Here is a 27,076-nt window from a genome sequence, read left to right on the forward strand (position 1 = left end):
ACATTCCCCCTCTGTCCCCCCCCACTACCTGGCCTAAAACGGAGCAGATTTAAAAAAAAAAAAAATATATATATATATATATATATTTGCTCTGATTTATTTTATGTACTGGTTGTAGGACTAAGAACTTGAGAGAAGAGATGAATAGTACAAGTGAGACAGTTGTGCTTTGTGTAAGTTCATCTGAGAAACCATGTTTGACATATTAAATGTCACTGTGCTAAAAATATGTCTTGAACAAGGCTAGCATATTTAATATTTAAAGTGGCGGGGTCAGGCATGAGTAGTTTAAGTCCAGAATGGAGGCCACTTTTAAAATCGAGATTTTCAGGGTTTGCCGACAATTTTTACAGAAAAAACAGGTATCTAGGGATTATGCTACCTAGTAAACCCTAGCACAATTTTTTTTCCCTGTAAGTTCACTAAAGAGAAGTATGTAATTGGTTGTTCCAAAACCATTTGCAAATTCATGTCTTATTTATAGGGTTGTTTTAGCTATAAAATGTTTGAGAGGCTCAGGTCACAAAACAGCTCTGCCTTATTTAGCTACAGGCTTCCAGACAGAACATGGAAGACTTAAGTTCAGTTCCTTTTTCTGCGTGAATGGCAGAACTACTGGGCTGAAATGAGGCTTGATGCAGAGTCTGATCTGTGTGGCAGGGGGTGAAGCAAAATGTGAGAGCAAAACTCTGACATAGTTATTTCTGCGCAGGCAGATGTTACATTGTCATGGGCAGGTTGGAAGGGGCTTGGAACAACCTGGTCTAGTGGGAGGTGTCCCTGCCCATGCCACAGGGCTGGAACTAGGTGATCTTTAAGGTTCCTTCCAACCCAAACCAGTCTGTGATTCTATGTTTCTCTGTGCCTCCCAGCTCACGTCACCACGTAATTGTTGCCTGTGTGCAGAAGGATGCACATGACAGTCCTTGAATGTGGCTTTGGATCCTTTGGACAGTCCTTTGGGTTTTGCTATCTTTCATTGAAAAGGAACGATCAGTAATACCAGGAGGTGATCTTAGCTCCTTCACTGCTGATGTTCTTCTTTCTATCTGCTCTCTATGACAAAGGAAAAGCTCTTGGTGATTCTACCATTCTCAGAAAGAACAGTGAAAGCCCCCTGTGCAATAACTAGGTATTTATGGGAGGTGGGTAAGGTCTACTTCCAACACTACAATATACAATTTGTGTTTTAGCACAAAAGAGCCATACAGATTCTTTAGAGGTGTGACTTGGAGAAAAAAATACTGCAGAAGGAGGAGGAATAACCCTACAGTCCCTGGTCAACCAAAGGCAGGGAAGATGAGTATCTTTTGAGAAACAGGCTCTTTTCCAGGTCGCCACACAGGACACACAAGCACCAGTACCACCTTTGCCCTCTAGAGTCCTTCTCTGCTTTCAGGACCAAGTATTTAACCCGTGATCATCAGGGCCTCCAAATGGCACAGTACCTGGGAGTTTCCGTCTCCTTAGATAGTAGTGTCATGAGTGCATTAGAAAAGGCTATGGCTGCTTTGAGGCTGTTGGCTAAGTGAATTCAAGCATCTCCAGGGGGTCTACAGGACACTTGTCTCACCTAGAACCAGGCTGTAATTTCCTTTGCTTCAGGCTGGGGCAGAAACAGAAGAGAGAGAAAACACAGTGCCAGGTGTCTGCATTTAGCTGGTAATGACAGTGGGAGATGACCAAGGTTGTCTGGAGAGCTGTAAGAAAAGTGGAAACTTTCTCTGTGCTAGTGAAGAATAAAATCAACATGGCTGCATTGACAGTAAATTGCCTGTAGTATCTAGTGGGTACGTCATCCTCAACCTGTTTCTTTTCTCACCTTAATCCCCTTTAGGAAATACGTTTCACCATGATACAGTCAGACACTGGGGAACTTTTCCTAGGGAGATTGTGTCATCTCCATCTTTGCAGGTTTTGAAAACCTGACTGAATAAAGCTCTGAGCAGCCCATTCTGATCCTATAGCTGATCCAGCTTTAAGCAGGACATTGAGCCACAGAGCTCTTGAAGTCCCTTCCCCTTGAAGTATCCTGGGATCCTATTCCTAGTTACAACTCTGGTTATATTTTTTAAAAATTCATATACTTTCTACTTGCTACTGAAAAAGCCTGTCTTAAGTCCTGCCTATTTATTCTCTTGTGTTCCCAACACCCACATGATACCATTTGAAGAGGTGGACTTAAATGATTTGCATGGCACAAAGCAGTCCTCTTCCATAGCACTGGTATGTACCCTGATAAACAAGAGAAACCTAATTGCTACTTGATTTTCACTCCATTACAAATGTGAGGTTTTTTTAAATTCAAGTTATTGCTCACTATTTTTTCTCTTTAGTTCCCCAGATCTCCTCAATTATACAGGGATTGAATTTAAGAACATATTAAAACTAATTTTCTCTTTTGCTTTTATCTCTTACTGGCTCAAGTGCACAAACAGGAAGGTTTGTTCTTTTACCTATGTGTTATCTGACTTGCATTTATTCATAGTTCTCAATGCTGAGTGATCTTTAATACCAGCAAGCAGCTGATCTCACATACCCACCACGTCCTAGCAAAACAAGGGCACTCAAGGTGTGTAGCGATAGAATATTACAAAGCAGAACCAAACTCAAGGTGGTTGAGCACGTGTTCATGTGGGGTGCAGCTCATGTGACAATCAAGCAGCTGCTGAAGTGGCTGTAAAACACTACCATTTCATAGACCAATTTGAGCTCTTCTTGGCATTGGTGGTGTCTCAGCCAGCCATTGGAAAACCTTAGATCGGCAGACAGATTTTTTTTCTGCTGTAATTTGGATTTTTAAGGGGACTTTCCAGAAACAAATCATGATCCAGAAGCTGGCTGTCACAGACAGATGCCTACCTGCTTCATGCCAACAATAATCATAAGAAAGAACAGAAGAAAAACAAAACAAAACCAACCAACCAAACAAACAAAAAAAACCAACAGCAATAAACAAACAAATGAATCCTCACATCCCATGTTTTTTCCCATTCACATCACATGGATTTTTTTCCTCTAGGACAGAGGAATGGATTTAAAGCAAATAAAATTAAAATCCATCCTGGAGAATGAGGTCTACTACTTTAATAATTTGAAAAGCACTGTTTTTATCTTCTTACAAGGCAGGAGTGGAGGCAGTGGCCAGATGTTCAAGGCTGTTAAAGGTGTGGAGGTTGCCTTGGGAAAAAAATAATTATGTTCTGGAGCAAACTGATAAGTTCCCAGTAGCTCAGAAGAAATAAATTCTCTTTCATGGTCTTGGAGTTTGGAACACATAGGTGTGAAAAGCTGTTTGTTACATCTAACAAGGTTTCAGAACAATGCTAAAACTTTTCAAATGCAGGCACGACAAAGAAGCAACTTGTCAGACCTCATAGACCAGCTGTACAATCCAGAGGCAGCATCACAGAACTGTGAAATATTTGAGGTTCTAAATCTGAAGATTCATGACTATATTTCTTTTGATCCTTCACCTCAACAAATTATTTACTTTGGCTTCCTGAGTGCTCATCAGGTAGTTAGAGCTCATGAGGGCCCTTATCAGTGGTTAACAAACAGGACTGTTGAAAGGCAGTATTTCTGAGCTGTGCTCTGTGGAGGAAACAGGGTTATGCTGGTGGGAGGAAAGGGTAAGGAGTGATACATGATTTGTAAACAGGCACCACTGTAAAATCTGTTATTTGAGGCAGTCTTTCAAAACCTCTGGGGTTTGCTATATATGGATCCCTCTGGCAGCCCAGCAGTGTTGAAGTCACCCAAGGGACTTCAGGTGGTGGCCTTGGTCCTCGGAGATTTCCAGATGCAGAGTGCCCTAGGGGCACCATCTGCCCAGGCATTGATTTTAGCTTTGTTCCTTTGCTTGGAGACTTTCGGCTTCACTTGGAGACTCTCAGATGTACCTGGTAAACCCAGAGTTTCTCAGGATGATGCCTTGCCAGGTCCCCAGCACCTTGCACTGTCATTGGTAGATGTTGGTTCACCTTTGTGAGGTCTGTTGCAGATCATGAGATGATGGAGCCAGCAGTGAATCCTAAATGCTGTTTTTCACAAGGTCAACCAGAGTAAGAAGAGTGCATTTAACACTGCAGTAAAATAAGAAAAAGGTATGGTCCCAGCCACCAAGGCTTTGCCCTTGTGCAAAGTGTAGTAGGTTTAGCTCCAAGATTTACTTCTCTGTGTGACTGGAATTTGCTGTTTTGCCCACACCAGCATGGAAACAGCAGAGGTGCTTGGTTGTGATGTCTTTTTATTCTAGTTGGCTGCTGCCTTTGAGCATCAAATTGATGCAATGTACAGAAGAAAAGACTTTCTGCCTTTGGTGTCCTGTACCATCTTTTCCAGAGGAATGTGAAAGAGCAATGGCTCTCAGTGGCTTTAGAGGTGAGGCCATCAGAGCTGCTCTGAACACTTTGTCACTGCGTGGTCAGGAAAGAAGATGCAGCTTGCTTTCCTTTATATTTTACTGGGCCCTGCAGACCTGGCAGGAAGAAATGATGTCCCTCTTGTTTGGCTGAGCCAATTGTGACTTAAGGTGCCCAAGGAACAGGTGCAGGAGATACAAAAATGCCAGCTTGGGGTGTTTTTCTGTCTCTCCTCATATTTTATCCATGTGGGCTCCAAGTCAGGATGTGTCTTCTCGGTTGGATGGCTTTGCTGGGTTGTGTATTGGGTGATCGAAAAATGATGATTCTTCCTCTCATTACCCCAATGCACTTGCTGTGTGAGGAGACACTCTGCTGAAGACAGCTCAGCACATCCCAGTGCCCACAAATTTTGGCTTAAGTGCCGTCCCTGGAAAGGACAAGGCTGTCAGTCCCTGGGCTTCCTCCACATCTTTACTGGTGCTGGCCTGGAGAGAAGTTAAAGGGTTTTTATTCCTTGAAGCCTAGCATTGCCCTTCCATTCACCCCACAAGCACAGCTGTTGGCACCCACAAACGCCTGTGGAAAGCAGAGAGTATTTTCTGCCACATTTTTACTCTGCTCTCAGCTTTTCCTGGACCTTTTTGAGCACCATGTGTGCCAGCATCAGTGGGGTGGAGTGGCTGTCAGGAAATCTGAGTGCTAAAGCTATTTCTGTTTGGGTCTTAGCAAAAGCCACGTTCTTTCCAGCATATCATGTGTGAGAAAGAAGATTCCAGGTTTTAGGGAGTTATTAAATGTGTGTATGTGTACATGTACACACCATGGCTTCTTCATCATTCCTGCATTTTCTTGAATTTCTTGCCTCAGGGGAACTTGTACCTCATTCCCACTCCCCCTCTCCTGCAGACACCCCAGCCCATGCACTCAGAGAGCGTTTCTCATTTTGCTTCACTACAGAGTTGTCCCCAGAATAAATAATCCCATCACCCTTATTTTCAGTCCCTGGGGTAATTTGACATGTGGTATGACTTAAAGTTGCTGAGGCTCATGTGGAGAGAAATAATGAGGCAAAAAAGATGACAACTGATACTAATAGGACTGCATGTGGTTGGTTAGCAATGGAAATCTGTGTTCTTGATTCAAAAGAGACTACGAACAGGCAAATTAGTTTCTTTAAAAAAACACGTAGCAGAAAGAAAAACAATGCGAGCTTGTATCTCTGCAGTGCCTCTCTGAAATCCCCTCGTGCCTGAAGATAACAAATCCCTTCTCCTCACATCTTTGGCTCCAAACTGGAGTCTTCAGGGTTTTGTTCTTGTACATCCTGCAGCCTGCTCCACTGGCAGATGCACAGCACCCAGCCAGCATCTCCCCACTGCTGTCTTCCTCCCCTCTTCCTTCCCCTTCTCCTCAGCCTCTCCTCCTGGCAGCACCACCTGGCTGAAGGGCAAGCAGGTCATTTCTTATTAAGTCCTTTGAAAAGGGCTTGGAATTAGCACAGCCTCTGGCAAAGTTTTTATCAGAGGAAAAAAGCCAAATCTCTGCACTTCACTTTTTCATCATTGAATTCAACCTGTTTTCACGGTGCTGGGTATCTACGTATACAAGTTAAAGCCTGTTGTAAATCTTAATTATTGAAAGATAATTCAAACTGAAGTTAGAACCAAGAGGAACCACAAATCACTGAAACACCTACCATTTTAGCTTCCTGTACTGCTTATGCACAGCGTTTTTTGTCTTCACTTCCTCAGGCAAGGAACTACATGTCTTCTATATACACTCACCAGTCCCTTAGCACTACTGCAATAAAGTTGTGCTTGCCAAGCACAACTTTCTTCTCTTTCTTCTCTTACAATTCTTCTGTTCCTCTCATCTCACATGCAGCTCCAGTCAGGCAGCCAAACAAATAACTATACCACACTAAGCCTTATGTTTTTATGCAGTTGGAGATTTTAGTTCAGATAGGCTGATGTGCAAAGTGAAGCTGAACATGTGTGCACTGTGATCCAACACAAACCTGGCCCAGGCATACAAGAGGCAGAGAAATTATGGTAATGCCTGTAGTGCCTTTGCTTTTCTCCTCCCTTTTGTCTTTGAACTACTGTAGAAAGTCCTTACTTAGCTAATGGTCTTTTGATAAGCAAATCCAAGCTGAGATTTTTCCTCCCTTCGGTGCATACAGCTGGCCCTCGAGGAGGGAGGTCAAAATGTTGGTCTGGCAGAATTTCTGCCTCACTGGGTCATTTAGGAGAGTGGGTCAGATGCAGAGACTGCAGTGGCTGCTGCATTGACAGCAATCTCCTTTAGTGCTACAGGGTGGAGAGCAGGCAGCTGGGAGGCAGAGCCAGAAACCTCCCCTGCCTGCTGTCTGGGGGAAGTGGGAGCATTGCCAGTCAGTGGGATCTCATCAGGCCTTTAGCTGCAGCAAGACAGAAAAGCATGAGTCTTTGCTAGAAGAGCAGTAAGTGTGGAACATGACGTAGGGTCTAATAGTCAGAGTCTAGGTCATACCTGCCTCCCTTTCTCCCAGGCTCCCTGTTACAGTCCCTCCAGCAGTGAAGTCAAACCTTGCTCAGGCCAGCAGTTCTCTGGCACACATCCTTTCTCCTCTGGGGCTGTGGTGCAGGGATGGCAGTGCCAAAAGCACAGCCCTGAACGGGCCCTCCAGCACCTGACACAGCTTGTGTTAGCAGACACTCCCGAGCATCCCCCACACCATCCTGACAGAGGGTAACGGGTGTGAAGTACATCACCATTAAAATACTAGACCACATTTCATTGACATCACAGTTGTATATTGAGAATTGAGAACTGTCATCATCTTTACCTGTATGTTATCCAGCATGAGTCAGGCTTTCTCTGAGTCCATTTGAGCTCTCCCTGCTGTGGGAACTGCTGCTCCTTTGACAGAGGCTTCAGCTCAGCAGTGCACGCATCTGATTTCCAGTTGCAGGGCTTTGCTGTTTGGGATGACATCTTTCATCCCCCAGGCCTGCTTCCCCTCCTGCAGCACTCAAAGCTGCAGCCAGCAGCCTTGTCTTTCATCTTATCTTTCAAGCCCCTTTCTCAGGAGTTTCAGCAGGGGCAGTTTCTCTGGCCAGGCCTTTTTCCCTGTGCCATTCAAGGCATGGCTGTGTTTTGCCACCAGTCCTTTTCAGAGGTTGAAAAAAAAAAAGGCAGCTGCAAAACCTCCAGCTCTGCACCTGGAAGGAGAAGGACACTAAGGAACATCAAATAGCCTGCTACAGCATCCTACCATCCCCTCTGCCATCCTTTGCTGGCTCACACTGACAGATACCTGCCATACCTGAGAAAGGAGACTGAGTCCTTTGAGGGTGGGAAAAGGTCCTCAAAATTATCATAAATCATTTTTCATAGTTTGGGACGAATCCCTGAGCCCACTTGTGATTTCTCTACCAAAGCAGGGTTCAAGCAGGAGGAGGAAAGTGCCCCTGCTGCCAGGGCACCCTGCAGTGAACAGATCACAGCTCCTGGTGAGCCCTGTCCTTCAGAGCATGCACCAAAGGACCAAGCCAGAGATGGACCCATGAGCTTTCTCTAAGTTCTTTCACAAAGAGAAAGAGGAAAGGAGTTCTCCCTCCTCTCTGGGGTGGCCACCTGCCCGAGTCCAGATGGGAGCAGCCTGGATATCAGAATGACAGGCTGGGCTCTTTGGATGGTGCAGTGGGGGCTGTGGCTGCCCCAGGTGAACCCTTGAGAGGAGAGGGACAAGAGTCTTTGAGCTGCATCAGGGCTGCAATGTCAAGCTGTCCCCAAGGGCCACCACATGGGTCTGGCAGCAGCCCCAGGCAACACCCAAACAGCTTTTGCAGGCAGTTCTGCACCAGGAGAGGGAAGTGTTTGGGTTTGCCACACACCAGGGCTCATACAGAGATCCCTGGCCCTGCTCCAAGAGGAAATTTACTAAATTAGGAGCCAGTATCCCTCTGAAATAGAATTCCTGGATCAGGTTGGACAGGGCTCTGAGCAACCTGATCTAGCTGACGATGTCCCTGCTCGCTGGAGGACGGTTGGACTAGATAAACTTTGAAGGTCCCTTCCAACCCAAACTATTCTGTTATTCCTGCCAGCCTAATTAATTAAAGCTTAATCAGCACATCAGTTAATCATAAAAGTATTAAATAGCTAATTGAGCTCTAAGGCTGTTTTTTCAAATTTCCAGACAATGGCAGCCTCGATGAGGGAGAGATCAGGTCAGTAATCCTGTTAAGAGGGTAGGTTTGCTGTGCAGGATGGCTTGCCAGCTGAGACCCAAGTACCCAGGACTGGGGCTGCTGAGCTGAATAGCAGGAAGAGGCACCCTGGGCTGTGCATATCCTGTTCTCCTGCAGGGGTTGACAGGAAACAGGCAGTTCCTCTAATAAAACAATGCCTGTGGAAGTCCTCTTCTGGGGAGCAGAAGATTTGGAGGGTGCCAAGCTAAGTTAGTAACAATCTTTCTTTCCCTTTTCCAGGGAAGAAAACAAGTAGGCATCACACTGCAAAGCAGGGATTTCTCAGATCTTCATGGGGTGAGGAATATCCATCCATTCAGCATGCTAACCAGTCTGGTTGCCTTTCTCCATTTGCTTTCATTTCATTAGACAGAAAGTGTGGAATTGTGTTTGAAATGCACAGGGTTGTAGAAACCATGCACATGATAAAACAGATTGGGTCAAATATGTGACCTTTTGCTGCTAAATCAAAACTGGAAAGATGCTGGAACTGTCAGCTGTGGTCCAGTCCTGGGAGCAAGAGGAGTCCAAGGGTCCTTTCCAAGTAGAATGCTGGAGTCAGTGAGCTGTGAGTCCCTTCCTAGCTCATGTGCTGCCTGTGCAATTAGCACTTCTGTCCTTATTTGTTTTGGCTGCTAGATGGAAACTCAACCAGTCATTCCAAACAGTGGTAACTGCCAGCCTGTGAATGCTTTCCCTATTACAATATATTAAAATTCAGTTAAATCTGTAATTTATATAGGTTACAAAACATGTGCTCTCTGCCACAGACCAGTCATTTAGTGTGTATCTTAGACTCCTGAAAGCATGGACGCTTGATTTAGTGTGTATGTAGTTCAAGACTCTCTTCATGTCTTTTTATGAAAATAGGCACTATGTGATAATCTGCTATGTAACTGAAGGCTGTGAGTATTCAGCTAAGCAAGTTTGTCCTGTTACTCTCCTAAATACACATCACACTACATGCATCAGTGACCTTAATGCTTCTTCACAGAACATCAGGACCCGTAACAAATGGGATGTGGGCACTAATATTAACTTTATCTGGTAGATTATGCCTTTTGCATAACGAATGCTTTAAAGAGAGCTATTTAAAGGAAGAGAGTTAAATTGCCCTTAATAGACTCCTTTTTTTTTCCTTCTCTTTTTTTTTTTTTTTTTTTTTTTTGTTTTCTGCACCATAGAGCAGAGTCAAGCAAATGGCTTTGACTTAAACCTGTGTTCAATTGAGCAGAAATGATGAGGGGGCATTTGCAGAAGCTCTTTCCAGGTGAAATAACTTAATTCTCTCTGTCCCTTTACAATATTTTAAGGGAGACAGTAGCTCAGTTTTAAGGATTATGTTTTGTAGAGTTCATTTTCTAAACTGGAACTTTTTAGCTGGGCTTGTCAGGATACAAATGCTTCTCCATATATCTAACTTCATTCTTCTGGCTGGCAGGAGAAATATTATTTGAAAAGTATGTGAAAACACCAAATAAATCCCTTTCTGAAGGTAAATGTGATAGATGAAAAAAAAAACAACCAACAACCAAAACATTTAAATTAAACTGATTCTGTTCATATATTCCAGTTTTGAAAGTGATAAATGAAATCTTTATTTGCAGTATTTTGCAGCCAGTAGGAATAAAAGTCTCAATCCTTAAAAATGAAGTGAAAAACACAGGCTGAATCACAACAAAATGCCCTTGTGAGCTGGCAGCTGTGACAATAGGTACCTTTTAAATCAGTATGGATAGATGTTCAAAAATGAAGAGAGATGAATTGCTGCCTGCTGCTACATGTCTAAATAAAATGGCTGCAGAGACAGCTCAGGCAGAGAACTGGGAGATGGGAATCCCAGTTCTCTGTTCCCCTGCTGCTCCTGATGCTCTCTGTGGCTTTAAGGTAAACCAGTTAAATAGTTTCTCCTGGCAGTGCAATACAACTTACTGTTTTACAAAGAAGAAGGTGTGCAGTTGTGTTGTGCCATAAAGAGGTAAATTACCTCTGTTCAAATAATATATTTTTTTTTTTCCCTTAAATGTACAACCATAAGGTTTTCATGGCTAGCTAGCTGACTGCACTGGATGCCCTGCTGTCCTTCACATCAAAGCCCAATAGTGAATACAAGCAGAGAAGTCATTCCTTCCTGTAGTCACACAAGGTCAGATAAATGAGCTTAGGTGCTGGAACAGTGTGGCTGGTGGATGTGGACATGGTGCTGAAACATAAAGGCACTTTTGGAGGTGCTTGTGGTGTAAGTAGATGATAGCTTTGGTCAGGACTGGAGCACTTACTTATCTGCCCTCCTCTGTGCTAAGGAATAGCATGGTGCTTCAGTTTGGTGCATGTTTTCTGAAGGGAAACACAAAAAGTAATCCCAGCCAAGCTAACAGAAACCTCTCTGTGACTGATGCAGGCAGCACTGTAGGTGAGCATTGCCCCAGAATGAGCCCTTTGTTTGCTGTGTGTGCAATGCACTGACTGCTTGTTCCAGTAGCTCCTGCACCAGAAGAGCTGCATCCTTGCATAAGAGATGCAAACATTCTCTTCATACTAGGTCATTTACCAGTTCTTTGCCTGGTCAAGCCTTCTTGGGAGCTGAAGGGAGCTTTAAAGCCACTGAAAGCCCACTAGTGTTTGTGCCAGCTTTCAGCCAGGCCAAAGGCACAGAGCAGCAGACAGATCAACAAAACATATGGAAATGCAGCCACTTGGATATTTAAAACCTGGTCCAAGAGGAACCCTGGAAGACATTTAAATACCTGCTTTTGCTAGCCAGTTCTCACAATTGCAAGTAGTTCATTTGTTTTCCCAAGTTTGGCCGGGTCAGCAAAAACAATGTACATCAGCTGAAGATACCCCGTCTTGCCCTGGTTGACAGCTGGATGACTTAGCTATCTGACCCTTGCTTATCTGAACAGTCTTTTCTGAAGGTGGGTGAAACAACCCTGGTTCAGATGGCACAACGCTGATGCCCTCCTCATACAAGCTTAAAGCCATTTTCCCTGTGTTCAGCTGGGGGCTTGAGGCAGACAGATCCCTTTTGTTTCAGCTACTTCGTTCAGTAAAAATGGCTTTCCTTTTGCCTTTCTTTGCAATGCAGAGAGGCACATCCATCAGCTGTGCTACTGCCACCCATGTGGTCGAACTTACACATTCCGAGTCTCCCCAGGGGCCACAGCCCATGCACAGCTTTCTTATACATCCCCTTCTATACAGCCTGCAGGCAAAGCCCCTATTGATGTAGGTGCCCTGAAACCTCTCCAAGAAGTGACACAGTCCTCCCTGAAAAGCACTCTGTCAGAGGTGAAAGGTAGTGAAAGTTCTGGTGTTAACTAGAGGCATGCTAATGTCCCTGAACTAAATGACTCAAGTGAGCTGAAATCAGGACTTGGGCTCCAAGTGGAAGTTGTAGTCAGCACTGTTCTTTCTCCCTCTGTGTGTTCATGGCTCTATTCATCATTCGGCAAGATCTGGAAAGACAGATTAATTTTATTTACAGTGTAATTTAAATTCCCTGCTTGCTTGAGAAGGTAGAATTCATCAGGGAATCACTGCAGTGCTCAGTCTCTAAAATGGTTCGACTGACTGTGGGGAACAGAGAGGCAAATACATCCCAAAATCTCATATCATAGACCTTGAAGACAGAAAAATTCAACTCCGTCACACCAAATAAATATCTCTTTTGTCTTCCCACAGCAGCAAATCCCATGGACCCCCACTGTACTGTCCCCATAGCAGGAAGCTCCATCTCTTCCTGGTCAGGCAGGTTCACAAGCAGTTGTGTTAGAGAGGTTCAGCCAGCAGCTCTCAGCAAAGGGACAGGAGCAGTCAGCATCAGAGGAAGCAAATCAGCCTCATCTCCCCCTGAATGTCCCTGGTCAGGCTGCCTCAGCTGAGGTGCATGGTGACAATCAGAGGCAATGGCATCCTCAACCACTCCCCAACCACCACTATCTGACCATAGTCAGAGTTACTCAGTATCTTGGGACAGATGGGAAACATGGATTTTGAGGGGACCTGACCCTCCAGGTATCCCTTCAGCATCCCTTCAGTACAGGGTGATGTTCACCAAATTCCTGGGTTCTCTGCTTTGCCTGATACTGCAAAAGGAGCAGTTCTATAGGATACTAAAGCATATGACCACTATTGCATTGCTGGTTTGGGGCAGAGTGCTGGCAAAACCAGTGCTCCCCAGCAAAGCAGCATGTACCAAAGAAGCTGCTTTGCATTTCATTTTTTAAAAACAGGAAAACATTATTAAAACTAGTTGTGATTTTGTTTAAGCACTGAAACCAGGGAATTAATTCTGAGGATTTATTAAATCTGATTTTTAACATGGACACATTCATGTTAAGTCCCTCCTGCTTCACATACTCTTAAATTGCAGTAAGTCACACAGCAGTGCTTGAATCATTTGTTAGGGTGGCTTGAATCATTTGTTCCCAGTGGTAAGGGGACAATTCAGCCCCTCATGGCTTTCTCTAGCAGAGGTTCCTCGTGGGAGTGTGCTTCATTAGTCAGCATGCAATTATTTGCCCATCCTCTGACACATCCTAAATGGGGCAGGTGAGAGCAGAGGGGCAGGGGTGGTTTCCTGAGTGCTTGGTGTGCTGGAGCACCATCTCACTGATGACTTTTGCCAGACAGGATGCAAGGCTGGGCCAATTATGGTCCTGATTATGTCTGTAGCACACACTTCCTTTGCTGTTTTATACCTAGGTGTTATTTATGCCTTGCTGAAGGCTCGGTGGGCATCTTTGGCCCTTGTCTTGTCACTAGTAGAGCCTACCTTGAAGCAGGTGCTGAATGGCTAGTATGAGGCTAACACAAAGGTAGCAGCTTGTTCATTGACAAGATTAATCTTCTTTCTTTATTTTAGTGTCATAAGAGGACAAAGTGTTTCAAAGATTAAATGACTAGCTGGACAAGAAAGAAGAGGTGAGATGTGATGTGGTTGTCAGGTGCAGGTGAAAGGCTGCCCTGCATCCTCTTCAGAGCAGTATAGAAGTGTTAAAATCCCTCCTCATACACACACACAGACACACACAAGCCCACACACGTGCCACTCCATGTGTTCCTCTTCTGGCATAATGTCCAGGGTTAGCTTAATTGGAACTGGTGCAGCTAAATTCCCCAGTGCCTCAGGCTAACAGCACATCTGTCTGTTTTTCTCCAAGCTGTCCACTGAAGCAGAAGCTGCTGCTGCTTGGCTACACTCAAGCATGGAGCCAGGCAGATTACCTGCAGTGGGTTGATCCTGGCATCCCCACCAAAATCTGCTCTTATCATTCCTCTCCTTGGCTGGACAGAGGAGAGAAAATACAACAAAAGCTAATGGGTTGAAATAAAGACAAGAAAGGCCACTCACCAGTTACAATCATGGGCAAAACAGACTTGACTTGGAAAATTAGCTTAATTTATTACCAATCAAATCAGAGTAGTGTAATGAGATATAAAACTGTATCTTATTTCCACCACCCCTCCCTTCCTCCTGAGCTCAACTTCACTCCTGATTTCTCTGCCTCTTCCTCCCAAGCAGTGCAGGGGGACTGGAAATGGGCATTGTGGGCAGTTCATGTTGTCTGTGCTTCTCCTTCCTCATCAGGGGGAGGACCCCTCACACTTCTCCCCTGCTCCAGCGTGGGGTCTGTCCACTGGGAAGCAGTCCTCCATGAACTTCTCCAGCATGACTCCTTCCCATGGACTACAGGTTTTAAAGACCTGCTCAAGCATGGGCTGCCCACTGGGTCACATCCATCTGCTCCAGCCTGGGGTCCTCTATGGGCTGCAGGTGCCTCTCTGCCCCACCACTGACCTCCATGGTCTGCAGGGGGACAGCCTGCTTCACCATGGTCTTCACCATGGGCTGCAGGAGAATTTCTGTGCCTCACCTCCTTCTTCCTTGACCTTGGTCTCTGCAGAGCTGTCTCTCTCCCATTTTTTCATTCTCTCTCTGGCTGAAGTTGTTGTTAAGCAGCAACCTTTTCCCCTTCTTAAATACATTATCCCAGAGGTGCTACCACCATTGCTGGCGGGCTCAGCCTTGGCCAGCAGTGGGTCTATCTTGAAGCTGGTAGCAGTGGCTGCATAAGACACAGGGAAGCTTCTAGCAGCTTCTCACTGAAAACCCCCCTGTAGCCCCCCAGCCACCAAAACCTTGCCAGGCAAACCCAATACATTACCCAACACAGCAGCCCTCCTAATGATCAGACAGGATCTGCAGACTCCTAATTGGGCATTCTTAATGTCCAAAGCACATGCAGGCTGCTTCATGCACCCCCAAACTCCTCTGCTCTATCCAGCTTCTTCAAGAAAGTGTCTGTCTGGAAAAATGAGTGAAAAGCCAGCAGGAACCTGGATTTGGTTAAAGCTGTTTTTCTTAGCTGTACCAGCCCTGCTGGTGTTGCTGAGGGTTGCCTGTTGGCTCTGAAAGCCACCACACCTATAGTCCCTGTAGCCACTTCCTGGGAAGGAGGGTGGCAAACCACCAGTGTGACTGTTTCACTAGATACAGGGGCAAAAAGTAGAACAAGCAAGTGAAATGAAAGCTGAACAACTTACTTCAAATGCCAGCAAATGCAAGGTGAAGAGCATTGTTGGAGCTCTGCTATTATACTGCTCTTTTACTGCCAGCAGTTAGTGATTCCTCTGAAGTGGCTGGAGAGCAGCCTCATTTCATTCTGGCTTTCCCACCTCAAGTCTCTGTCCTTCACCTTATGTCTCTGCTGGATTAGCTTTTCAGCAGCAAACTCACTAGACATGAAATAACCAGTGGCTGGAAATCATTCTTCCACTTTTTAATTTGTTCTTGTGTGTCCCATTTTCTCTGTATTTGGCAGCAGGCCTGTTGATGCTTCCTCATTCTTCTGGTGCCCAAGAGTTGCCTGGAATTAGGCAGTTTTGTGGGCTCAGCATCAGTTTTCCATCAAGCTGCATTGCCTTCCTAGAAGTTAATTGCATGTACTGAAATAGTGCAGGTGACACTGGCATTTTCAGACATGGAAACCCTTTTCATAGCCAGCACCAGAAACTGCCAAGTGCTTAGGACAAGCTATGCCTGTTCCCTCTGATGGGATCATACTCTCAGTGTCTTAAGCCAAGCGGCAGTCTTGAGGCTGAGGGAGTCCTAGGGGAGCACAGTTCTCATCTAATACCCATGGGAAATACTTGACTACTATACCAGAGAGTCTGGGAGGACTCAGAAGGAAAGAGCAATGCAGCTTTTCATTCCCTGAGAGTTGTGCAGGTGCATATTTGGCAGGGTTTCACACAAAGGCTAGCACAGTTGGGTCAGTGGGGGGTTATCATCTTAGGATTCATGCTCATGTGAGTGTAGCAACAGACAATATGGGGCAGACTTCAAAGAAATACACCATTTACTTCTCAAGGCTAGATTGTGGTTCCTTCTCTTTAACATGCTGATTTATGTATTTTGATTGCAACTTCTGTAATAACAACTTTAATTTGTGAAACTGCAGGGTTTTGTTAAAATATTGGACACTGAAGGTAACAATTTCAGGAGTGCCCAAATCAGTCACATTTCTAGAAGGAGCTTGGGCACTTAGGTGGAGCTTAGGACCCTACCCTTCAAAGAAGCATCTGAGAGCCAAAACCAAAAGAGCTGGAAGCCTGGGAAAGAGCTCACTACCTGTGAATTATGTTCACAAACTCCACTTCCTATACCAGATGGAGGCACTGAGCAGAAAACGGTGAAAACCTTACCCCATTCTGATGGACCTGATGGTTGGTGTGTGGGGGTGGAATTTATAGCTCAGAATTAGTTCAGGAGATTGGCATCCAAACAGTCCTTGGGGTGATGGTGGAAGTAGCAGTAGTTCATAATACGTGTAAGGCTCAAATACCAGGCTTCCTTGCCTCAAATCCTGACATGACTCATCCACATATCCACCACCATCCAGGAGCTTCTCCTAACACACTAGGGCTGAGTAGGCCTCCTGTTCCCCTTGGAAGCCATTCATAGCATCCAAGAGCGAGAAGGACTGTTGATTCATGCTTAAGAAATCTGGCTGAGGACATGGGCATGAGCATTCCTATTTCACTTACATTGCATTGGGATTGTTCACTCCAAGGGACTAAGTAAGTGAAAAAAGGGATTAAATAGGAAATCTCATATCATTCAAACCCACATGTTGCAATAGGACTCAGCATAGAAACAGTCATGGAGAGACCTAGTGGAGGAAAAAGACACTTTGCAGAAGTCCAGATTCATCAGCCAAGTGAGTAATCTGAGTTGGAGAAGAGCTTTAGTGCCTGTGCTGAACAGTCAATAGGGGCAGAGAGCACCAGCCTTGGCAGAAGATGAAACCTGCAAACTTGTTTCTGAGGCAGGTGCCTTTTGTGAATTATACAGCCTCCTAAAGCCTTGGCACCTTGTCTCAATGCTGTGTATTTGTGGTCAGCACTGAAGCTTCTGGCGTCGCTGAGTGGAAGTTGGTTTGTATTTAGGGTTGTAAAAATTTACCTCCATAAAACCCCACTTTATCTCTCTCTATCTGAATAGCAAAATTGATGTGGCCTGCAAAACAGCAGCCTTTTAGTCTGGAGACAGAGATAACCAATGTATTTGCAAGTTCCAGGCCTGATAAATTACTCTGATTTAAGGTTGTTAGTTCAATTCTGTGTCAGTCTCTTTGTTGCTCATGCCAGAGAGAGTTATTAATCCGATCCTTTCCCTGCCAAGTTTAATGAGCATTTATTCACCTCTGCTGTCAGCAGGAGCAGGACTGGGCATAGTTTGTAGGAGTATGTTGTACTCTTCTCTGAAAGTTCCTCAGACATGCTCAACATCACAATCTTTAGGCATCCCTGCTGCTTATTTGTCCTTCAAAACCAGGAAGCCTTGGATATGTGTTCCCCTGCCCTTACCTGTGTGGAAGGAACAGACTTGGCCCATCTTGCACTTGCACGCCCTGGTAGGCGTGGTGCTTTCCCCCAACAAGTGGGAAAAGGTGATTTTTCCTCCAAGGGGAATAAAATCTGCAGAAGAAAAAAATATATCAGCACATTTCACAAAGCGCAGAGTAAGCAGAAGCAAACTTAATTAACTATTCAGGTTACCCAGCAAGCAATCTGGTAAACTCCTGTGATTCAGGCATGCCACAAAACAGTTCCCAACATTTTCTCACACGCTGGAGGATGTTTCTAAGCAGGCCTTTTCCTGCCTTGCTGGCCCCACACTTGGTTTTTCCCTGCAAGTCTTGTCTGGGGTTGCAGGATGAGATTGGGGCAGTTAGCTCAACTTTTGTGGCTCATTACTGACCAAACCCAGCTGATTTCCCAGAAGAAATAAGGCAGGACTTTGAATGAGAAAACTGAATATCAGTTTATATGAAAACACATTATCCATGGGCTCCTATCCCTGCTGGAGGCAGGGCCATATGAATACAGCATGGCAGAAAGCTGAGATTTTGGACCTGAATCCCAGTCGTGATCCTGTGTTGAGAAGTTATTAAGAGAAATAGTCTTTCATAAAGCAGAAGCTAATTTAAATCCCCTTTTGTACTGAATACATAAAGAAAGCTTGACACACTGTATGCTTTTTAAGGTACGTTTCAACAGCAAGTAGAACATGCTCTGAAAATTTAAGCAAAAAATATGCTGTTTAAAAATACAGCTGCAGAATATTTTGCCCTTTTTTTTTTTTTTAACAAAGAAAATAATATTCCAAGAATCAATCTGAGGTAAAAGAGAAAGACACACAGGGGACATCATAGGTTGCCAGGAGGAGAAGTAGAGAAGACAGTAGCACTTTCTGCTGTAGGATGTGTTAGTCTGGTAAATTGCTGTCTAGGGAGATAGTAGTAACTCAGGCCTGGTGTCAAATTAGGTTGGACTAACACTAATGATGGAGACCCATTTCCAGCCCCATCGGGCCCCTCAGCAGCATCCTCAGTAGGAGGAGAAAAGGTAGAAGGATAAATTTCAGCACAAAGCTGAAATCTTAGGCTCCATGCAGCAGTGGGGTGCAGATAGAGGCAAGGTCTCTCTGCCTCAGTCATGTCACATCTAGAAGCTTCATGACCATCTTAGTGTGGTGTTGTCAATAAGCTGATGAGGTGCTTTCATTTTAGCCTCTGGTGACCTTGGAGGCAATGGGACACGGCTCATCTAGCCTTTGCAGTGTCCCTCCTTGGCAGATGGAGAGCTCCTGTTCTTTGCTATTAATTCTGATATGCCTTTTGCTGCTACCGAATCTGGGGTTTTGCAGCTGTATGGTGGCCAGCCAGGCTATTGCCTAATTTTGCTTTTCCCCTTTGTATCCCATATGCAGAGAAGCAGAGGGAGCTGGCTCGGAAGGGGTCCCTGAAGAATGGCAACATGGGAAGCCCAGTTAATCAGCAGCCCAAGAAGAACAACGTGATGGCACGAACAAGGTAAAGGACTGGGAAAGCACTCAGCTATGCTCTAGGCTTCAGTCCCTAATGGCCTTAGGATGGGCAAGGATGATATTTGTTGCCATTTATCTACTGCCAAACACTTCAAAAACAGTGATGGCCCTTCCTGGAGCTGTCAGACCCAAACACTGTCTTGCAGCCTGTCCCCTGGGGAGATGCAAGGACAGCTGAGCCCAGCACCAGCATCACTGCAGCCTGCAGGATGCACTGGCAACCCAGCCTGGTTGAAGTGGGGGGTTTGATGCAGCTGTCTTGCATGGTCTGGGTAGCCTCTTGTAACACACAATCCTGTCAGCAGGAGAGGTCTGATGCAGCTTCATGTAACACAAACTGGTTTAGAGCTTAGTTCAGCCTTGGCTGCTTTTTATCACAGTAGTTCCCTTGCTTCTTTTTTATGTTGACCTCTTCCCCACACTGACTGACTTATTGAAGGCTTGTAAATAATCTATTTCCATCTGATTTACTATACACCTCCTCTGCACTTTGAATCACAGGGTCATACTTTGCTGCTTTGGCACATTTCTGTATGACAGCATCAGCTGGTGCCACCAAGCACTGTAAACAAGAATGTTCCTAGCTGAACACCTCCTTTTAGAGTGTTTTTTTTTAATTTTTCCATGCAAGCTGTGGTACCCCAATACATCACTTAAATGCATTCAGGAGGCAGGAACCATACTGAGCCTACAGGATTGCATGTTTTGCATGCTTCTAGAAAGGTGGCAGTTTTTAGGGGAGGACTTCACTTAAAATGACAGAAGAATCTGCGTGGATGCTGGATGTTTACTGATAAATGGGAAAATTGCATGAATTAAGTATTATTAAGTACTATACATTAAGTAGAACAAGAGCTGCAAGTCAGAGCCTCTGTGTATACAACATATCTGACAGATGAGGTTCCTTGTTTACAGTAATTCCCAAATCACAAAATAGTTGTCATAAATCATACCAGAACTTTATCTAAAAGTTCTATTTGCAAGCCTCTGTGATGTTAGTGGAATATGCTGCCTTGCTCCCTGCTCTGTGTTTGCTTGTTGAAACCATATAAAGGAGCCAGATCCTTTGTGGCAGGAAGAATTTCAGCACCTGCTGTCAGCTGGGTTTTCCATGGCCACTATCCCTCCTTGTGTTTGAAATACAAGCTGGACTTGGTTTATTTTGGCAATAGGCTGCATGCAACCTGGTCTAGTGGAAGGTGTCCTTGCCCATGCAGAGGGGTTGGAACTAGATGCTCTTTAAGGTCCCTTCCAACCCAAATCATTCTGTGATTCTGTACTAGTTTCCCAAGAGGAATGCTGGCAAGTTTGCTGCTTCAGTTATTTAGAAACACTGAAATTAGCAGAGGGAGAGAAGATGGAATAGATACAGGTACCTACCTGTAAAATTAGTGGCTTCTGCTAGGTGAGGTTGTTGATTTCAGTGGCACCCATTGACAAAAGCTTTTGGACAGGCAGCTCAGTTTTTATTCCATTTATCACACCTGAGCACTGTTCAGAGAACATGTGGACCCCTCCACAGCCAAGTGAGGCCTGCTGGCAGTAGACTTGCTTTTCTTACTTCCTTGTCACAAAGCCTTTAGAAGCACCCCTTGGGATCTGTAAAACAGAGGTTTGCAGCCATTGGTTTAGTAGCAGATGTAGCCAAGCTCTGTTGTTCCCACATGGCTGGGAAGTGTCTGGCACAGGGTTCTCACCATCCCAGCTCCCTTGGCTTTCTGAGAACCAAGATGCACCATGAGGACAGCCCTAGTAATACCTCAAAATGGTTTGGTCTGTGTTGCCACAGACAGGGGAAACCCCAAGGAGGCAGAAATACCACAACCTTGATCAGGCAGCTTCTTTTCACAGTATAACAGATGCAGTATAATGGGAAAGACTCCGGGGGGATACACTGCAAAACATCCAGTTTCTGGTTTAAGTCTGAACTGATGGCTTCCTCTGATCTCTGCAGAAGGAGAATAAGCTAAAACCATTCTCTTTAACAGTTCTGCTCATGCAGAGGGGTTGGAACTAGATGCTCTTTAAGGTCCCTTCCAACCCAAATCATTCTGTGATTCTGTACTAGTTTCCCAAGAGGAATGCTGGCAAGTTTGCTGCTTCAGTTATTTAGAAACACTGAAATTAGCAGAGGGAGAGAAGATGGAATAGATACAGGTACCTACCTGTAAAATTAGTGGCTTCTGCTAGGTGAGGTTGTTGATTTCAGTGGCACCCATTGACAAAAGCTTTTGGACAGGCAGCTCAGTTTTTATTCCATTTATCACACCTGAGCACTGTTCAGAGAACATGTGGACCCCTCCACAGCCAAGTGAGGCCTGCTGGCAGTAGACTTGCTTTTCTTACTTCCTTGTCACAAAGCCTTTAGAAGCACCCCTTGGGATCTGTAAAACAGAGGTTTGCAGCCATTGGTTTAGTAGCAGATGTAGCCAAGCTCTGTTGTTCCCACATGGCTGGGAAGTGTCTGGCACAGGGTTCTCACCATCCCAGCTCCCTTGGCTTTCTGAGAACCAAGATGCACCATGAGGACAGCCCTAGTAATACCTCAAAATGGTTTGGTCTGTGTTGCCACAGACAGGGGAAACCCCAAGGAGGCAGAAATACCACAACCTTGATCAGGCAGCTTCTTTTCACAGTATAACAGATGCAGTATAATGGGAAAGACTCCGGGGGGATACACTGCAAAACATCCAGTTTCTGGTTTAAGTCTGAACTGATGGCTTCCTCTGATCTCTGCAGAAGGAGAATAAGCTAAAACCATTCTCTTTAACAGTTCTGCTGTTCCCATCAAATAGGTTTTCCTTCATTTGGGCAAACCACATTGCCTCTTCTAGTCTCTACTCAACCTCCTCCTCCTTCCTCAAGGGTTCTGTTCTGTATTATCTGTATGAACTTGTAACATCCAGCCTCTAGTACCAGGTTTCCTTCATGTTCTGGGGTAGGGGTACAGCCAGCCTTAGAGGTGAGAGGATCTGAATCCACAACATGCTCAGTCTCCCTGTGAGCAAACAGAATGTGAACAAGGTCGTGGTGATGCTGGCACACTTGCCATGAGCACAGGCAGAGCCCCCAGTACCATCTGCACCACAGCCAGATATTGCAGCCCACTCTGAAGGTAACCTAAACTCACATTTGTGTCATAACACATTTCCTGTTAAGAGAGCAAAAACACCCAGACAAGAAGCTCATCATGGGGCAGCTGTGGATGAAAGCAGCTATGACTGCTTCCTGGCTTTGTCCCAGGGACAGTGGGAAGCAAAAATAAGGACAATCAGGATGCTAGGGAATTACTTAGATGGGGGACAGACATACACTAGGTTTTGTCTGTTGCAGAAAAATTGAAGTTCTGTGTCGTTAAGAAAAAAGACATTTCTCAAGAAAAAGATTTAGTGGTTTTATTTGTTTGGTTTTTTTTCATTGAGTAAATAACACCACAGAGGGTTCTTCTCCTAGATCCCCTGATAGTGCTTCATTCGCTCATTATTTAGTAACAATTGTCAGTGAATATACATATTTCAAAACATGGAGAAAGAGCATGGAAGTCAGTGCTACTGATATCTTTATGGGCAAGCTGCTGTTGGTGCCAGATCACAGCTTTGGTTCCAGGCATCTTTGCTTCTTGACTTCCTTCCTGCAAGGTTCAGGAGAAGAAGGACCATTCCAGTGCTGTGAAAACGGGTATTGAATTTTGCAAATTGGAAAATCTGCATCAGTTTTAAAATTAATTTCTTCAATCTTGAGTTTCAATGCACATAGTAAGAAAACATAACTGATTGTGAATGTATATACCTGATTTCTTATAGTATTGCATATACTTGACACTCCCTGCCCATCTTCAGGCCTTAGTATTGCTAAAATTGTAATGGCTTCCTGAAATTTTCTGAACAGAAAAACATTTCAAGTAGCTAGCAGTTGGAGCATGGATGAAATGGATTATAACTTTTAATTTTTATTTCTCAAACTGTTAGTGACGCATCGTTGTCTATTGTTGTGTGTTGTTAAAAGCTAGTTCTTCATTTGGGAGAAAACGTGAGTTAACTGACTGAACAAGGAGATTTTCAGCACTCTTATGGCTTCCATCTGCTGAACATAGAATTTTTTTCCACTTGCTCAGTTTGGTTGATCTTACTTTAAGCATGAACAAAAGTATTTGTGCAGTTTTGAGGATGAAAAGAACTATGTTATGAGTCAGATGCCATTGTATTAATACATTTTCCTTATCCCAGAAGCTCTGAAGTCTGTATTCCATTTCACAAACTCTCTCAGGCAATTAAAGGTGCAAAGTCATCATCAGCCTTTGTAACATTTCTGATGGAGTGAAAGTCATTACAGAATAATGGGATTTTAAAAGTGCTAGTCTGACTGAGCTGTTACAGTGCACCCACTAGCTCATATGTCTCGTATTACTAAATTTAGGACTGAGACCTCAGAAGGGTTGTGTTGGAGGAGCTTGGGTAGGGACTCAGGCAGAAATCATCCCAGATATCCAACAGCAGAAGCACTGAGTCTCTGCCTTCCCTTAGTCTTCTTTTGTTTACTCATTGCGAGTGTCATGTACTCATTGCTAGGAAAAAAAAGCACCACAAAAATGAGTGAACTGATAGGACAAGCAGTGCTAGCTGAACAGTTTCACCCCCAAAAGAATCACAGTGTCCCAACCATCTTTTCTTTCAGAGAGGAGCATGTTCCCAAGGTATGTGGAGCATTTATCCCTGTGAAACTGCTCTAAGCTACCCAGAGACACAGCTTGCTCCCTCTGAATTACACCCCTTTCAACATCTTCACAATCAGGGAGGCCTTGCAAGGAAGTGAAATGGGGAAAGCCTACCTATCAAATAGCTGTGCCATAGGCTATGTGTGATGCTAACCTTTAATCTATGACTAATGGACAACTTTTGATTGTTTCAGGCTCGTCGTTCCTAACAAGGGCTATTCCTCATTAGACCAGAGTCCAGATGAGAAGCCACTGGTAGCCCTGGATACGGACAGGTATGCAAGGTGTGACTGAGATGGTGTACAGTAGGGTGCAAGTGAGTTTTCATGCCAGAGAGCAGCACTGGAGCTGTCTCCTGCTGGAACCATTCTTGCGGGCCACTCGCACACCTCCTTGCTGTGCCCTTGGGTGTGTGCCACAACCGGTCGGTGAGTGTAAACACGTAGGAAGGGATGTGAGTCAAGAGCACTGTAATGGAAAGATCTGAGGGTCACAGATGAAAGTTGCTCTTTAGATTCCTTTGATGTAATTTCTCCATGCCTCAAGGGCAGCTTCATGGCACAAACCAAAGAATGCAGATCTCTCTTAACTGCTTCCTTCTTTGCTGTATCTTCTTCCCTGCAGTGATGATGACTTTGACATGTCCAGATATTCCTCCTCGGGATACTCATCAGCTGAGGTGAGTTATACTCCTCTCCTGCCATCCTTCCCATGAATGCTAATAATAGAGCAGCCAGAAGTGTCTTTGAGTGGCCTGGTACTTGGCTACACAATGAATTTACCAGTGGTGTGGATTCTGTGAGTCTAGAAGGGGCTGTGGCAGAAACTGTGTCATGTTGCTTTCTTCCCTGGTGATCCATTTGGCTCCATCCCTGCATTGCCATGGCAGAGAATTGCCTGTCAGCTGTTTTCACAGCTACCTTTGGCTTCACTCAAGCTTTCCCCAGTTCTGCTCAGTCTGGCAGGTTTGCCCCATGTGGTGCAAAAGCATCAACTTGTCTGTCACACCAGCTCAGCAACCGTGTGCTTGCCAAGGACACAAGTAAAGAATCTGGGGACGTGCTGTGATTCCCAGTTCTTGGGGTGGTCAGGGTCACCCAGTGTGTGTTTACTTGGAGCAGGCAGAAATTCCAGGGAGGACTTGCAGATATGAACTCTTGTCCTTTCAATGAGAAAAGGCAGGAAACTCAAGCTTGTTAATCTCTCTGCATTGTTTCTGACTATACTCCCAAGCTCTCTCCTGAATGAGTTGCTCAGCCTCTGGTTATTGCTTCTGGTTTTACACCCAAGGTACCGAGTGCCCTCCTGCTCACAAGCTGCTGGGAACTCTTCACCCAGATATGGTTAGACAAAACTTCAATCTAAGATTGTAAAGAGCCAAGAGGCTTTACCACTTTTCAACTGCTACAGCGTGTGGCAGACTGAGAGGAGAGAATGCCCAGCTGCCAGTTGGTTTATGAAAATGAGTATTACATTACTTTAAATGAGGATTTGTCTTCATGGAAGGATTATTCCAGAATAAGATAGGTATCAGTTTGCTACTGTGGGATATCTCATTCTAGGTATTCCTATTCTGAAGGAAGCTAGAACAGAAGGCAGCCCTTAGCTGTGGTCAGAAACTGGGACTCTTTCATTGGTGGGGCAGCTGCTGTTGATGGGGAAAAGTATTCCAGAATAAGGAACCTCCTTCATCTTTCGCTATTCGAAATAAGACTTCTCAAGTGTTTGACTGTTTGTCTCTTTGCCTGTAGCAGATCAACCAAGACTTGAACATCCAGCTGCTAAAGGATGGGTACCGGCTAGATGAGATTCCAGACGATGAGGACCTGGACCTAATCCCCCCGAAGTCGGTCAACCCCACCTGCATGTGTTGCCAAGCCACCTCCTCCCCTGCCTGCCACATCCAGTAGTGAGGCCGGCGGGCTGTGATGATCAGTGCTTTCCACGACAACTGTAAAACTTAACAGCCATTGCTTCCTCCTATGGTAGGACGTGCACCTCTTTGTGTTCATGGAGCCAGGAGAAACCAAAAAATTCATTTTGTGATTGGTTGATAAAAGTTATTTTAAACTATGGTTAAACAAAAAAAAACACAAAAAAACAAGTTGCTCAAAGTGCCAGGCAGCGCCTGGAAGCACTGACTGGAGAGTGAATGCAGAGGGGTCCAGAGATACCTCCTTGCTTTGTGTAGGCACCGGGGATATTTTGTAAGGTGTCTGTTCCAGAATGGGGAGGGTCACAAGGGGCTACAGGTCATCCTGCCCACCAAAACCAATCCATCTGCAAGATCAGGTGTGAGTCTGAGGTGTCAGGGAGTTTTACCAGTGAGAGGGGATAAGTTCTTAATTCATTCACTAAGCCTGTTTCGTTTGCATAACCAAAATGATACTGTAACTGGGACACAGGAATGGGAATGGAGCAGGGCATCCTTTCTTATGGCAAAGCTAACCAGGACTACCATGGCACAATTAATTCACTTGTGAAGAGTGCAAATAGGTGGCAATTCACTGTAAATACTAGCTAGAGCTGTTGTGTCACATATCCAGTGCAATCAACCCTTAGCTCCACTTTAAATTATCACCAAACAAAGCGGAGTCGATCTGCAATGTATCTGTGCTCCTCAGGGATTCAGGGATTCATTGCCCAAGAATACTACACTCCTGAGCTCACTCCAATCACCTATACTGACTTCAGGCTATACTTAATCCCCATGAGACCTGTCTGTTTCCAAAAATCTTAAACTTTGTTCAACTAAGAAAAAATGACTCTTGCACCAGAGAGGACTAGAGCTGTACAGTCTGAAGGTCAGTGCCAGAAAAACTAGTTGAAGTTGCCTATGGGAGGGGTTTGTTAATGCTGAAGGCATATGTGTGGTCCTGTCAGACTTTAGGGAAGTTTTCAGCAACAGCAAGACTGTGAGCAGCTTTAGCTGAAAAAAAGAAAGAAGTGAGAGGAAAATACTGTTAATCCCATCTCTGCCCAGTTGTGAACTGGACTTGGTCTGTGTTAGAGTTGTCCCATGTCAGGAGCAATTCTGTTTATTTGGTGCTGCAATAGTCAGGAAACCTGGAGTCACATTAAGTTGCTGGATTGAACTGCTAGTTCAGCAGCAGATAGTTTTGAATCCAAAATAATTTCTGGAATTAGGAAACATGTCCTCTCCCTTGCCAGTCTTACACTGCTGGCTTCAGCACATGTGGTGCTCAGTAAAGGGATGGGCTGGTGTTTTTCTTGGCATTTAAATTTTTTGCCACAGGCACAAATGGGTGTTTCTCTGCCCTGCCAGGAGGAAGGACTCCTTGCCTTGTGTTGTCACTTGCTTTGTAGCCTGCAGAAGGAAAAAAGTGAGGGCAATTCTGAGCTT

At 44.8% G+C, this 27,076-nt stretch overlaps 1 protein-coding gene across 1 annotated transcript in view; it reads left to right on the top strand.

Annotated features, from left to right (window-relative positions):
• The window catches only part of FAM219A (family with sequence similarity 219, member A), a 117,882-nt gene extending 92,142 nt beyond the window's left edge, over window positions 1–25,740 (top strand). Inside the window, exons 3-6 of the mRNA XM_009993807.1 lie at window positions 18,882–18,984; window positions 23,907–23,987; window positions 24,337–24,391; window positions 25,464–25,740. Of these exons, the coding sequence (XP_009992109.1) occupies window positions 18,882–18,984; window positions 23,907–23,987; window positions 24,337–24,391; window positions 25,464–25,622 (398 nt within the window). The 3' untranslated portion in view covers window positions 25,623–25,740. The remainder of the gene's footprint in view (window positions 1–18,881; window positions 18,985–23,906; window positions 23,988–24,336; window positions 24,392–25,463) is intronic.
• Window positions 25,741–27,076: the final 1,336 nt, after the last annotated feature.

The sequence above is a fragment of the Chaetura pelagica genome, unplaced genomic scaffold (assembly GCF_000747805.2).
Source record: "Chaetura pelagica isolate M959 unplaced genomic scaffold, ChaPel_1.0 scaffold283, whole genome shotgun sequence".
Taxonomy (NCBI): Eukaryota; Metazoa; Chordata; class Aves; order Apodiformes; family Apodidae; genus Chaetura; species Chaetura pelagica.